Below are 15,869 nucleotides of genomic sequence, written 5' to 3'. Positions count from 1 at the left end.
TCATAACTGAAAAAGTCTCTACAGCATGCATTGGATGAAAATTATGCAAGGAACAGTTATTCATATAAAGACGACAACGTTTCATTCGTCGTCCCCTTATTAATTTCAAAGATTGAAGGAGAAGCGTTCACTGTCTCACTCCGATTCTACCAATAAGGCGCAAAAAGAAGCCATGGACATCGACGATACACTATTGGACGAGAAAGCAAGAAGAACGAGAGATCTGCTCGCCAGTTTCTACTCTCCAATCCCTTCAGCGTCCTCCAACAATCCTTTTTCCAAACACATCTCACCCGATGACATCAATTCCTCTTCCTTCCAACCTGATCAGTACATGAAAATCATGGTACATGTAGTTATTCTTTTCTGTTTTTCGAGATTGAATGACATTATACTCTCGTTTACGCTGACGAATGTGACTGTGATCTGTTGACATTAAAACAATCGCTTTGAAGGCGCGAAAGAGCAATTTGGAAGGTCTACTCCAGAAGCACGTTGAAATGGTAGCTGAAATAAAGAATCTAGATACTGACTTGCAAATGCTCGTCTACGAGAATTATAATAAGTTCATCTGCGCTACAGATACTATAAAGAGGTACTGTCTTTTTTATACTTTATTATGATGTTACTTTTCTGTTAAATTTTGCTACTTCACATGCAATTTCCATCGTTACACTGTAATGTGAAAAATTCTCCTATTTTCTCACGTTCATCTTGCTATATATATGTGTGCGTGTGATTTTTTTTTAACGTACGATTTACTTTGGAGAAAAGAAGATCAGAGTAGTTTTTTTTTTCAAACAGGATGAAGAGTAATATTTTAGGGATGGAGGAAAATATGGAACAGCTTCTTGAGAAGGTAAGCATTTACTTATTTATTAAGAGATTGATAGATCGAATATAAAACTAGAAGAGTTTGAGTTTCTTTTATATTTTTAGTAGGGAACTTTTTTAATCCGTTTTGAGATTTATTGTTTTCACTTTTCACTCCTCGAACTTTCTTGCTGTAAAGAAAAAAAAGATGCGCAAAAGTTCATGAGTATTCCACGTTTTTTCCCGGTGCAGATAATGTCTGTACAATCAAGGAGTGATAGCGTTAACACTTCTCTGTGCGAAAATAGGGAGCATATAGAGAAAATGCATCGGACATGCAATCTTCTTCGTAAAGTTCAGGTATCAAAGCAATGACTCTGCCTCACAAAGTTTTTGATGGAATTCATATATTTTTTCCTTACTCGCGAAGGTTATGTTTTATACCATTTTCATCGTTGTGGATGAGCAGTTCATATATGACCTACCTGATAGATTAGGCAAGTGCATCAAGTCCGAGGCCTATGCAGACGCGGTCAGGTTCTACACCGGTTCAATGCCAATTTTTAAGGTCCTGTTTGGCTGATATTATTAATGATTCAACCCGTTTGGCTGCTTCTACGGTTTTATATACCTTTACCTCACAATCGGACAGATTATTTTCCTATAATGTAAAAGTTAAGCCTCAGATGAGATATTTTCTTTTCCTTTTTCCCTCTTTACTAGGCCTATGGAGATTCATCATTCCAAGATTGTAAGCGAGCATCTGAAGAAGCAATAGCTATCATAGTAAAAAATTTGCAGGTATAGTTCTTTTACATTTTTATACATTTTATCTTCAGCTTGGTACATGCCCATTGTAAGATAGAATTTGAGTATGAAACTTATGATAAAATTGGGTTCGATTAGACTAGATTAGCTTGTTCTATCCTTCCTTTCTAAACCAATCTTCTAAACATGATCTAAGAGCTTAAGGAGTGCAGTGAACTCGAAGTCTCTAATAGTATGCTTAGTAGAATAAACAACTGATGGTATATGTTTTTGAGAAGTTTTTCTTCATAATTTGACATTTTTTTTCTCTAACCAGGGAAAAGTATTTTCAGATTCTGAATCAATGCAAGTGAGAGCCGAGGCTGCAGTTCTCTTGAAACAGTTGAATTTTCCTGTCTGTACTAATCTCTTTTCCTTGAAACAACATTTTGTACCGTGTTAACTGTTGAGGTTTTGTTTATTTTTCAATATTTGCAATAAATGGGGAAAATTATATTCTTGTGCAAAAATCCATTTTCTCTTGCATTTTGTAAGAGTTGCAGGGATCGATAAGTTTTCAGTTTATTAACAGGTGGACTATTTGAAGACAAAGCTACTAGAGAAGTTGGAGCTTTCGCTTACAGACGTGCAGATTATCCCTGAAGTAATAAAGAATGAGTATCCCTCTGTTCACGAGGTAAGCAGTTCAGAGTATTATCCTTTGTCTAATGCACTTTTCTTCAAAATCTTCATGTTTTTATTTGCTATACTGTTGCTATCTTTGTTTAAGATTTTGTTCAAATGCCACGTTGTGTGCGGCTCTTGTATGTAGCTCTTATCAAATGGTCATTGTTTAGGTCATCCGTCCCCTTGGTGACAACACACAAACAACATTAAGATTATTTGTCTTAGAAAAGCGTCTATGGTAAGATATGGTTTGGTGAAGCGATACGGGGATGAGATAGTTATGTTGGGTATTAAATTCTTGTAGAATATATATAATTTCTCACAATATTTGGGAATATAGGTGAGTCATGTGCAGAGAAAGGATATCAGTGGCTAACAATGATTAAGTAGTGGACATAATATCCATGATTAATGCTGTCAAAATAATTTTATAATTTTAGTATTCGCACATTGCTTAAAATGTCAGTAAATATTCTCAATATCAAGATAAAAATAAAGGTCAATGCTTTGAACTGTATTACCCAGTATTAATTCCATTACTGCTCTCTTATTCCAATTAATTGAGATACCAAATGACAATGATAAACTTCAAAAAAGTAACTAACAAGTTATTGGCTTTTGTAATAAAAACAAACTAAAACTTTTGAAGCAACAAATATTTTGAAAGGGAGTAGAGAGTATTTCTTATTATAAGATGAATTTACTACAAACTTCAAATTCATAGAATCACCCATCCTGCAATTATGTGAGACAAAGGTTTTGTCATTGTAATCCTTCTGTTAAAAAACAATTATTGGGTGAAAGGGTGTTGCTTCATGCCATGTTTTACTTTTATTTTTTCATATATGATATACCTTCGTTGGTAGTTATGGTTAGATGACTGATGAATTAAGCGTACGGTTCTGTCCCTATTTCCTAACACAGGCAGCCATTAACGAGTTCGTGGAGGCCCTTCGTGCATTTCGAGTAATATTTCCAGATTCAGAAAAGCAATTAGTTAAACTTGCTCAAGACCTGCTGACCAAGTTAGGATCTTTACGTTACAATGCAAAGTACCGTTAAATTTAATACATTACATAAAATTTTCATTATATGCAAATTAATATTTTAATTGTTATTCAGGTACTTTGTAATTGTAGAAGCGTATGTGATGACACGGATTTGTTCGGAAGATCTACTTGGCGTTCTTAGTAAGTAGTTTGATTATGTTACTACATCACTCATTTATATGTTAATGTAATTTCTTACATTAACAAAACACACTTGTTTTCATTTTTTAATTCATATTAGTTTTTTTGTAACCATCAAAGAAAACTTATTATGATTCTTGTAGGAATGATTTTGTGTAATGATAGTTGTTTTGTTAAAAAAGATAGCCAAGTTTAAAAGGGACGAATTGAACTCCCTTCGTAATTTTAAAAAATCTTTGAAATTTAGAATGAAAAGGTTTATAAACTAAATTTGATCAAAGGATTTAAGATTATCATTTTCCAGATATTTGAAATCTGCTTAATCACCAAAGTAGAAATATCAAGTTATGCTATTGTATGCGTGAATAAAAGTTACACAAAACTGATTGATTCAATTAAAATGCAGAAACAAGAAGAACCAAAAACTAAGATAATTCACTAAACAAAATTAAATTGAGTAGAGAAGAAGAATTGCATACAGGCTTTTTTATGCTAATTCACTCTTCACAGAGCTACATTTAGTTTGCCTAGCCACAATAACCAGGCTTCCATTGAACAAAAAGTTTACAAACACTTAAGAAACAAGAACACCCAAGAACATCACTCATGCACCCTACAAAATCTATTATTGACAGCAATAACACTATGTTACTGAGCTGTCAATGGAAAATTTATTCAGAAACAACTAAACACACACAAGAAACAAAAAACAAGGAATAATATTGCTTGATTACACAAATCAGTACATATCAACATAGTTTCAGGTGAGAAGAACTCAGTTTCCTTTTTCAAAATGATTAATGCTCCAAGAAACTAGTTTCTGCCTATAAATAACTCTTTCAAGATTGCAAAGAATTTTAAAATTTTTTGCTCAGAAGTTGTATCAAAAGAAGTCAGAGTAAGAGAGTTAATAAATTCAAATGGTTCATTTTAATATGTTAATTTCATTCACTAGTAAAATTAATAGATTAAAACTATGTTTTAACAAATTAAAATAGACTAGTCTAAACCTTCTGAATGCAAAATAAAAAGTTTAATATACTAAAAAGTGGTTTTAATATATTAAAAACTTCTCCTCAGAACTGATCATGATTCTAAGTAATTTTAATAAATTAGAATGAATATTTAATCAATTAAAATGTTACCTTTCAAATAGATAAGAACACTTTAGTATATTAAAATAATATCTTTAATCAATTAAATTCTTCTTATTACCAAATTAAGATCAAAAGTACTTTCAAGTGACTTTCTAAATTCATTTATCAGATTAAATCATACAAATGAAACTCAGCGAAGATATGCTCTGATCTAAGCAACTACTACTAATGAAAATACATTTTCTAAACATCCAAGTCTTTACTCTTCAATCTTCAAAAGACAAGATAAATTCTCTAAACATCCAAGTCTTTAGTCTTCAATCTTCAAAACAAGATATGTTTTGACAAGGTTAGATTAATCAAATCTTCACATCTTCATCAAAGTGTGTACAGTAAAGCAGGAACCTCAATAATGTCAACATGTTTAACATCAACGTATGCAATGCGTTTTTTCTATTCTATTTGATGATTTATTGCAACAGAGTGCACACTCAATGATATCTTGTATAATGCGTTAGACTTTAAGGAAAACCTCGTCATGATCTCCATTTATTGCAGCTGGATAGACATTTGCTAAATCAAGTTAATTAAAAGAGATATCTTCTATAATATCATGCTTTTATAACGCTATAATTGTGTTCTCAAGAAATATTTTCAAAGCTAACATTAATGTAAACAGTTTTTGGATCTGATTTTGTTGTTTTCAAATGTGTAATTTCACTTGGGAACAGGAGTTATCTGGAATGACGTGCTCCGATTGGTTGAAGTCTTAGAGGATATATCTCTCTCAAATAATTCCCTCGAGGTCATCTATCAATGTTATTAGCTCCACTTTGACTTTAATCAATAAATTTTGCTTTTCAACTCAGCATTCTCCTTTTCTTTTCACAATGCAATCCCAATGAAAGTTCCAGTTCAAAAAAGGATATTCATCCAAAACATTTCCAGGCTACCAAGAATGCTGTCAAGCTGTATATTAGAAGTGCATTTTTTCATCTAATGCAAGACATCTCAGGTTAGTTCATAGGAAACATCTGATTTTTAATTTAAGCGAAAAAGTTGAAATGTTTACATTGTCACACTATGGGTGAAAGGAGACATAAAATCCTTAGACTCTCTGTGTTAATGATCATAAGCACAAAATGGACAATATTACGTTGTCAGGGTTTCTAGTCTTATAAAGTTTGAAGTTTAATATTGGCTGATTTGATTTCGCCACAAAAATAGTTAACAAACAATGTGTAATAGCCATTCTCTGAGTTAGCTTCTGTTTGGTAGATCACCTCTTAAAAGTGCTGAAACGGGGCGGAGCAGAGGAGTACTCATTGGAAGTTGCCTTAGATGCTAGCATCAAAGCAGTTTACGACGGAGGCAGGAACGTTTTGCTGGTAAACACATTGATGTACCTAGACACGTAGAAACAAGATCATATTTATGCATGTATAAACACATAATATCATTGTTAAAAAAACTCAGATTATTTGTGTTTTGTGTTGTTTAATATATGTTTAATCTTTCCCTCGATTATTTCAGGATATCCACAAAATTCTAGATGACAACTTAGAGATTGTAGATAAACTAAGAGAGTTAATAATTGATTGGGTTCAACAAGGATATCAAAATTTTTTTAGGGAACTTGAGGTTCAGTTCCTTTCGTTTTTAGTAAGAAACAATTCTTCAGCTACTCAAAGTCATGGTTTGGAGGGAGCTCAAGGTGACAAAGCCTTTCCTCGCCTTGCTCTGGTGTTGGCCCAACTGTCTGCTTTTATTGGACAAACTGCCATACCAAAAATCACCGAGGCAAGGTTTCACTTGATTGCCTTGTATTTGATATTTAATTCCTTGAAATGGAATAATTATTTGGTTAAATTTCCTTTCATTGTTTTGTAATGTATGCCTGAAAAATTGCCTTGCGATGTTCAGGATTTAGCAGCTTCCTTTTGTCGTGGAAGTGCTGGAGGTTATGACTATGTACTGTCCTTTGTTCCTGGAGTGATCTCTCAAAAATTTAGGGCAGCTGGTGAAAAGTTCTTGCAGCTGGTATATTTTAAACTCCATAATTTGTTGCAAAATAACAGCAACTTCACACCCTTCCTCGTTCTTACTCCTCCATTGCTTAATAACATATAGTTATATCAAAGCCTGTTCTTTATTTTGAATCTTGGTTTCCGCAAAATGTTCTGCCCGACAATATTTTTCTTTCCAAAGAAAGAGGATATTCAATATGGATATCCGCGTATAGCTTTGGCCAGTATTATGATAAGTACCAAGAACTAATTCATTTTTAAAACTAGTTATTTGAAGGAAAACTAAACACTCAAATATATATGGCGTTTTTCTTACAATGAAAAGGAAAAGTTACCGGAAACCTAAATGTTAAGTCAGCAACACTTCCAAATGCCATACGAATGAGATAACCATGGTAAAAGAAAACTTTAGAGGAAGGAAGACGGAACCCACCAACACACCCTCTCCTTACTATTTCCCTGCCTCGAGTATCAGTTCCAACTCCACACAAAATCATGCAAGTTAGTTATTTTCTCACTGAAGCTCTTCCTCCTTTCTGCAGAAACAACACGTTAGCAGATGGCATAACAGAAACCCTGGTCATTACTTTCCTACCCTGTTTCATTTGACCTCATTTTGTAAAATAATTCAAACAACGAAACGTAGTATCATTCTATTCTTTTCAAACAAATCAGGACATAGCTCTAGGGATTTCGCGTCTAAGTGAACAAATAAGTTGCCTAACTTTATTCATGTTTCTGTGTTGTGTCACTCTTTCTTGATTGCTTTTGTTTTAAGCTCAAGGGGAATCCATATCTGATACTCTTGTTGCTGTATGTACCTTAAATATTTTTACCCTTATACCTCTTCCTTTTTCTTAATAGAGTCTCCTCTATTAAAATAGCAATGTACAAGTTTAGTAGCCTTTACAGATTCTTTATTTTATTCTTTTTAGTACATAAATATGAGAACTCAGAGAATATCACTTCTCCTGAAGAAGAGGTTTGCCACACCCAATTGGGTTAAGGTACGTATGTTCTGCCTTTTGTTTCAAAAATAAAAATACCAATTTTATCTTTGAAAGAATTTGAAAATGAAGTCGTTGCTTTGCTTTGTTTGCACAGCACAAGGAACCGAGAGAAGTTCATATGTGTGTTGATTTATTTCTACAAGAGGTGGGTACTTTCAAATCAAATGCTGTTTTTCTTTTGTCTTTTCCGTCTTTTAAGTTGTTCTGATTTGTTTGAGGATTGTACTCGAATAGTGATTTTTAAAAATTTTTTTATTAGTGTTTAATACTTACATTTTTTTATCTTGATGTTACAGCTCAAAATTACAGGTAATGAAGTGAAGCAGATTTTGCCTCAAGATTTGACGAAGCACCGAAGAGCTGATAGTAACGGGAGCTCTGCTTCATCAAGAAGCAACTCTTTCCGGGAGGAGAAGGAGAAGTTGAGTCGCTCTAATATTCAGAAGGGAAGGAGCCAACAGCTTTTGGAAACACACCTAGCCAAGCTGTTTAAACAAAAGGTTGAAATTTTCACAAAAGTAGAATATACACAGGTATTTAACAACCATCATGCTAGTGATGCAAAATTTAAATAATTCCTTCATGATTCAAAAATGTCAATATATGAGTTTCAATTTGTAAAAATAGATATAATTTAGTATTATTTATTAAAAAATTGATGTAATTTAATTTTTTATATTAAATTTCTTTAAAAATATCAAAGGGTTTTCATCAAAATTGATAGCAAGATTACATTAATTATATTAACAAAACTAACCATCCTCTTCAATTTTGATGAAAAATATTTGATTCATTTTAAAAAATTCAACAGAAATAATTAAATTACATCAATATTTCACAAATTATACCAAATTAAATCGATTTTCACAAATCAAAACTAAAAAAAATTAAAGAACCAATATAATATTTTTAGATGAAAATAAAAATCAAATAGGTGATTAAATATTCAAATAATTGGTTGCAAACAACTTTTAATCAATATTTGCTTGCAAACTGCAGGAATCAGTGGTTATGACCATTGTTAAATTGTGCCTTAAAAGTTTACAAGAATATGCTAGGCTCCAGACTTTTAACCGGAGTGGATTTCAGCAAATTCAATTGGATATTCAGTTCTTGAGGACTCCATTGAAAGAAATAGTTGAAGATGAGGCTGCAATGGACTTCTTGCTTGATGAGGTTGGAGAAAATAGTGGTTCACCTACTTTCTTTTCATTTCATTATTTATTTGTTATTTTATTTTACTGTATTTGTGAACAGGTGATTGTTGCCGCTGTAGAGCGATGCCTTGATCCAATTCCTTTGGAGCTCCCCATATTGGATAGACTTATACAGGCAAAACTGGCACAACATAAGGAATTCGATTTAATCTCTCCATAGTCATTTTGTTAACCAGGACACCAAGTTTTCCCATCATTCTTTTTTGATAAATTTAATATTCAACCAGTTATTCTACTATGAATTTAATATTTAATTAGTATTAGCTTTGTATTGAAAAAGTAAATGTTTATTTTATGTAATTAAATATAAAAATTAAACGTGAGTTTTGTTTGACAGGATACCTTATTCATGATAAACTATAACATGAAAAAGAAAACTATTGAAACTACTTGGGTTTGTTGGATCTAACATGAAAAAGAAAAGTTGTTTACTCATTCTTATTTTTTATATGAAAATTTATTAAATAACAATTAATTTGGGATGAAATATAGTTAATCATGACTAAGTTAAACATTGTTTTATAAACAGATAAAAAAATTTCTTATTGACTAAAAATTATTAGTATCTAAAATATTTTCTATTATTAATAAATTTATAATTAATTTATGAATTAAAAGTTAAATTGATTTCTAATTTATTAATAATATAAATAAATTTAAATACTATTTTTTAAATTTATATTATAATGTTTAATTTAGACATGATTTGTTTTTTTTTCTAAATTAATTTTTATTTAATTATTTTCTTCTAATGATCGGTAAATAAATTACATTTTTAACTAATTATAAATTATCTTAAATATATTTTTGTAAAATAATTATTAAAAGAAAATAGTATCTATATATGTGAGTTTATCATTAGATAAAATATTATTGTTTTCTTTAATATTAATGTACTCTGACTATATTCATCCTTAGATATAAACCATACATAATATATAATATGTAAGGTGTAATATTATCACGTGTAATACATTTAAGGTCTACATATAATATAATGATAAAATTTATATATAATAGAGCAAACATCTATAATAAATATAGTATATGAAAATGTTTTAAGGAGTAATTTACACACATATAAAAATAATTAAGCATTATATAAATTTTTGTACTCATCATGTTATTTTATATCTGTGTATGTAATGATTTTGACATGTAAATTTAAAATACATGATTATTAATTAAAATATTAAAAAGCAATAGCCACTATTCAATTGCCTTCCAAATAAAATATATGAATAATAATTATAATTTTAAAGTCTTATACTTTTTTTAAAATATTAAGAAAAAAATTACGAGAACAAAAATTGACTTAGTTAAATACTATAAATTTAGGAAAAACAAGGAATACATTTGAGAAAATTATATGTAATTTATATTTAAATATAATCTAGTTTTTATCATGTTATCGTTGTTTTAATTTATTAAATAGTTTTCTGAATCAACATAAATAATTCAAATATTATACGTTAAAAAAAATTAATTTAATGTAATTAAATAAAAAAATTATATCTATTTATTTATAAAGTTTAAAACAAAATATATTAAAATTTAAAGTTTAAGAAAAAACAAAAGTTATTTTCACTTTATAATTTAAAAATTAAAAATATATTTAACGTATCATTCTAATAATTTTTTAGTTCTTAATATAGTATTATAAAAAAAAGTTTATAATAACTTTTTCATTTTATGTAAAGGAACATCACACATTCCACTTATACAACTCCTATACCAGTTACTGTGTAGCCCATCGTAGCATATTCCGAAGGCTGTTCCTTTTCCCGCCAAAACTTGCCTTCTTGTTTATATAGTTTGGCGCCCAATTCTCAGACCATTGCCTAGGTATATTTTCCCGCCTCTATCTTTCTTGCTCTGTAGCAATCTTCACCAATCTTCACGACCATGACCACTAAGGATCTTGATTTCAATGCAGACATAGGTAAATATTTTTTCTTCTTCCGATCTATGTCTTCGGATTAGGGTTATTACCCTAAATTTTCTCTTGCTTCTTCCTTTTTCCCTATTCCCTGTTAAGTTTATTTCCAGCTAGGGTTTGTAGTCTCTCCCTTTCTTTTCCCACTCACACTGATTTCTTTTCCGATTCGGTTAATTCAATTGTTCTTTCTCCAGCTCTAGCGAAGGAGTTCCTTTCCAATTTCGCAGACGCCAATGGCGAAGCTAAATACCTGAATATCTTGGTGGGTTCTTTATTTTGCTCTAACTCTTATTTCTCTCAGATAACAACTATGTTAGCCCTGTTTTCTTATTTCCTTGTTTTTTGTTTCAGCAAGACGTTGCAAACCACAAAACTAAAGCAGTTCAGATTGACCTTGAGGACTTAATTAACGTAATACTCGTTTCGTTACTCTATTGTGCTTCCTATTCAAAATCCATGTTTCTGTTAATTTTTTTTCCTCTGTGGAATTTCAGTACAAGGATTTGGACGAAGAATTTCTTAGTCGTGTTACCGAGAATACTCGAAGATATATCGGAATTTTCTCCAATGCAGTTGACGAGCTCATGCCAGAGTCTACTGAGGCTTTTACGGATGATGATCATGATATATTGATGACTCAGAGAACTGATGAAGGAGGGGAAGGTGTTGACGGTTCTGACCCCCTTCAGAAGATGCCTCCTGAAATCAAGCGCTACTAGTGAGATTCACCTCCGTGCTTTTCGTTGAATTTATTTAGCGATTTTGTAGTTGTAATTGCAGAAATTAGTTATATGTGATGCGACGGTCCTAATATGACCTCGTGATTGTATTCCAGCGAGCTTTATATTAAAGCATCTTCGAAAGGACGACCATTTACAATTAGGGAGGTGAAAGCTTCGAACATTGGTCAGCTTGTAAGAATCTCTGGTATTGTGACACGTTGTTCGGATGTCAAACCATTGATGAAAGTGGCTGTATACACGTGCGAGGATTGTGGATTTGAAATTTACCAGGTGATTGATAAAATGACTGCATGAACTGCACAATTTAGACACTAGATTTTATGCCGACAAAAGTAAACAAAAGAACTATTGTATGATATTTGCTTGGTACGATTTCAAAATAGTCCATTACACTTTTTCAATTTTCTTTATGTCGAAACGATTTGATTGCCTGGATGGTAAACAACAATATTTTAAGGATTGTAATTTTCTATAAAAACCATGTAAGGTTATAAAAACCGTGTAAGGTTTTTGTTACGAATTTATACTTTTTTTGTGAGTTATGGCTAGACTATTATATTTACATGCCAGTTGGTCCTTCACGTTGTTATTCTCTGCCTTCCTAAACAGGAAGTAACCGCTCGAGTCTTCATGCCCTTGTTTGAATGCCCATCAAAGCGTTGTGATACAAATCGAAGAAAGGGAAATGTTATCCTTCAACTGAGAGCTTCAAAGTTTTTGAGATTTCAGGAGGTTTGCTCTCTTCTTGAGTCATCAAAACATATGCATTTACTTTCATTTTTCATATCGTTTTATATAGTCTACACAATTGATTATTTACTTCAGAGTAAGATGGTAATAGATTTATGATATGGTTCCAGGCCAAAATTCAAGAATTAGCTGAACATGTTCCTAAAGGCCATATTCCACGATCAATGACTGTCCATTTAAGAGGAGAACTCACCAGAAAGGTTTGGTATTTCCTGCCAATTGGCTTTAAATTAGTAGTTACTTCATATGCTGTCTTGTAGCTGGAATTTAATGGCTAATTAACTGCTGCGGTTTATTAACTCATGCTTGCTGTATATTGTTAGGTGGCTCCGGGTGATGTTGTCGAATTATCTGGGATTTTTCTTCCTATACCTTACACTGGTTTTCGAGCAATGCGCGCAGGCTTAGTTGCTGACACTTACTTGGAGGCCATGTCTGTAACTCATTTCAAGAGAAAATATGAAGAGTAAGTTAGTTTTCAGATCTTAATTGATAATTACTGACACAATTTTTTCACCACCACGAAGTACTGAAATTATTGTGGCTTGCTTGAACATGATGAATACCTATCTACTAATTTGGGGCGTAACAACAGTCGTTTAACAAATTTGTTTTCTCATAGATATGAACTTCGAGGAGACGAGGAAGAACAGATTGCGCGATTAGCAGAGGATGGTGACATCTATAATAAATTATCACGATCACTTGCTCCTGAAATTTTTGGACACGATGACATTAAAAAAGCACTGCTTCTTCTCCTTGTTGGTGCTCCACACCGGACCTTGAAGGATGGAATGAAGGTAAAGAACTATATAAGAATAAAACAACGAATTGGGTATAAACAAAACTACGATCTGGGTATAAGTAAAACCACGTGCTTACTTAAACTTTGTGTGATAATCACGTTGCATTAATTGGGATTAAGGAATAATATCATTGGAAAATTAAAATTGTATTAATGGTAAAATTTCAAGTATAGAATCACTGTTTTGTCCTCTCCCTTTCACTCTGTTAGCATTGGAAAATTTTCCTGTCTTGCTTTCTGTGATTGAAGCTTATTTTTCATTGTGCTTGATTTATTGTTTATGCTGTACATGCACATTTACATGTACATGAGTAAACCACTAAATATCAGTCTTCATTTAATTGCAGATTAGAGGAGATTTACATATATGTTTGATGGGTGATCCTGGTGTTGCCAAGAGTCAGCTTCTTAAACACATAATCAATGTAGCACCCAGAGGGGTGTACACCACTGGCAGAGGAAGTAGTGGAGTTGGTCTAACTGCTGCTGTTCAAAAAGATCCAGTGACAAATGAGATGGTTCTTGAAGGCGGAGCATTGGTAATGGAAGCTTCCTTTCGTAATTGCAACCAGTCCTTCCATCCCATATATTTTAGGTTGAGGAAACTAGAAAATTGTGGTCAAATACGCATATGAAATGTTGTCTGTACTTGCAAATAATAAGATGAAAATAACTCGAGCATCAAATTACTTCTTAAGCTCCTATGTTAATAGTATATGTTCTTTTAACTAGTTTCTAGATATAAGCGGATTTATGGAAGAACTTTATGGATTTCAGGTGTTAGCAGATATGGGCATATGTGCCATTGATGAATTTGACAAGATGGATGAATCAGATCGTACAGCTATTCACGAAGTTATGGAACAACAGACTGTTAGCATTGCGAAGGCTGGAATCACTACATCTCTGAATGCAAGGACTGCTGTTCTTGCTGCTGCTAATCCAGCATGGTATTATTGATTTTCACCTTATTGAATGCAGACGTAATCTTATAGATATGCACACTTGTGCTTTCAAAATCTAATTTTATCCATGTTTTATTGTGAAGGGGAAGATATGATCTCAGAAGAACTCCAGCTGAAAATATTAATCTTCCACATGCCCTTCTATCAAGGTTTGATCTTCTGTGGTTAATCCTTGATCGAGCTGATATGGATAATGATCTTGAAATGGCTAGGCATGTTGTATATGTTCACCAAAATAAGGAGTCTCCTGCTCTTGGATTCACTCCTCTTGATCCATCTGTTCTACGGTAAGTACAGAAGAAGTACTGTGATCTGATTTTAATCTTAAATGATTAGAATTTAGAACTGGGTATGGTGCATATGTTGCTCATCTAGTTGTATGTTTATTCTAACTTCTCATTTAGTTTCACATAGGTGATTGTACCAATGTTCTCTTTACTTGTAAAAGGAAACTAATACAGAATGAAATGTTATGCTTTTATGTAGTGCATACATATCAGCGGCAAGAAGACTGTCACCAAGTGTCCCCAGGGAACTGGAAGAGTATATCGCTACTGCATACTCCAGCATCCGTCAAGAGGAAGCAAGGTCCAATGCTCCACATTCCTACACTACTGTCAGAACATTACTCAGTATTCTCCGCATATCAGCTGTAAGTCTCCATCTTTTCCCAAAGAGAACAGCAAAGTTAAGCATTTAGATTAGATGGACTTTTCTTTTGGGGTTAATAACTTGTGTACATACTTGACTTGAAATTCAGTTTTTAAATTAAAACTGATTTAGGTGTTTACTAATAACTTTTAGCTTCGAAAGATCAGTTGTCACTCGGTGGGCTCTGCCTTTAAGACCACAATCTATAATAGTAAGCATTATTTATAATTGTATGTGGCCTAAGTATTCCATTCTTATTTTCTGAACAGGCACTAGCAAGACTCCGTTTTTCAGAAACTGTTGCTCAAAGTGATGTGGACGAAGCACTGAGGTTAATGCAGATGTCAAAATTCTCTTTGTACTCTGATGACCGTCAAAAGTCCGGACTTGATGCCATATCTGATATTTATTCCATAGTGCGAGATGAAGCAGCTAGAGCTAACCGAGTGGATGTCAGCTATGCCCATGCACTGAACTGGATATCTAGGAAGGTTAGTACGTATTGCTAATTGTTGAATTTTGTCTATTATGAAGTATTTTAGAAGATGATTTTTGCGTCAAACTTGAGAAGAGAAGTTTGAATATTGAACTAGAGGGCTCAAAATAAAAGTTTATGGAAGAAAAGAAATAATACTGTTTGTAATTACACTAATTGTTTATTGATCCTCTCTGGAATTAATGATGGGCAATGCGAGACATGGCTATGAAATAAATATACTATCTTGTAGTATTTTGTTTAAGCCGTGAGAAGCCGGAGCAAGACCGTGTTTTTTGATGAACTACCTGCTTTGTTTCCCTCTAGATAATATATTCTGACAACATAACTTCTGACTATGAAACAGGGTTACAGCGAAGCTCAGTTGAAAGAGTGCTTGGAAGAGTATGCAGCACTAAATGTATGGCAGATACATCCTCACACCTTTGACATTAGATTTATTGATGCTTGAGGCACTTCTCTTCCCCATTAACATGATTTGAGGCAATCTGGTTTCAAGAAGCCTGGATCTAGTAGTTGGTAGACTTGGGCAATCATATTCTGTCATTTGGTTTTTATTATTTTGATTTAGGAATTTGTATTATTACAGTTTAGATTTGTATTTTTTTTACATGAGTACAGTAATTGCAAAGTTAGTACCTACTTGAAGCTGGCATAAGGTTGCTTCTTGATCCTAAAATGTAGAACAGGATAAATTTCGTATGCAATGCTTGTTTTTATTTAGTCTGACTT

At 32.5% G+C, this 15,869-nt stretch overlaps 2 protein-coding genes across 3 annotated transcripts; both read left to right on the top strand.

The window, feature by feature from the left end:
- The first annotated feature begins 92 nt into the window (after positions 1-92).
- LOC124829795 (vacuolar protein sorting-associated protein 51 homolog) lies at positions 93-9,121 on the top strand. 2 transcript variants are annotated; one of them, XM_088091363.1, is made up of 20 exons: positions 93-346; positions 456-595; positions 805-859; positions 1,066-1,173; positions 1,283-1,381; positions 1,537-1,614; positions 1,898-1,975; positions 2,153-2,257; positions 3,172-3,272; positions 3,370-3,437; positions 5,266-5,339; positions 5,483-5,549; positions 5,813-5,922; positions 6,068-6,334; positions 6,458-6,574; positions 7,497-7,568; positions 7,666-7,716; positions 7,868-8,071; positions 8,571-8,747; positions 8,829-9,121. In XM_088091363.1, exons 1-20 carry the CDS (start codon positions 173-175, stop codon positions 8,946-8,948), a joined length of 2,265 nt encoding a protein of 754 aa, XP_087947489.1. In that variant the 5' UTR covers positions 93-172; the 3' UTR covers positions 8,949-9,121. The 2 variants fall into 2 exon arrangements, with proteins under 2 accessions (XP_087947489.1, XP_047159321.1); XM_047303365.2 differs by having other exon boundaries at positions 102-346; positions 7,868-8,104.
- Positions 9,122-10,572: 1,451 nt separating this feature from the next.
- PRL (Minichromosome maintenance (MCM2/3/5) family protein) lies at positions 10,573-15,866 on the top strand. The gene is made up of 15 exons (XM_047303364.2): positions 10,573-10,730; positions 10,922-10,989; positions 11,079-11,138; positions 11,222-11,445; positions 11,563-11,740; positions 12,080-12,202; positions 12,331-12,420; positions 12,544-12,686; positions 12,843-13,020; positions 13,373-13,564; positions 13,803-13,975; positions 14,074-14,277; positions 14,477-14,642; positions 14,911-15,132; positions 15,484-15,866. The coding sequence occupies exons 1-15, from the start codon at positions 10,694-10,696 to the stop codon at positions 15,586-15,588; spliced, it is 2,163 nt and encodes a 720-aa protein (XP_047159320.2). The 5' UTR covers positions 10,573-10,693; the 3' UTR covers positions 15,589-15,866.
- Positions 15,867-15,869: the final 3 nt, after the last annotated feature.

Source organism: Vigna umbellata, chromosome 5 (assembly GCF_029865625.1).
Source record: "Vigna umbellata cultivar VRB3 chromosome 5, Vumbellata_1.0, whole genome shotgun sequence".
Taxonomy (NCBI): Eukaryota; Viridiplantae; Streptophyta; class Magnoliopsida; order Fabales; family Fabaceae; genus Vigna; species Vigna umbellata.
This window is presented reverse-complemented; position numbering and strand designations above follow the sequence as displayed.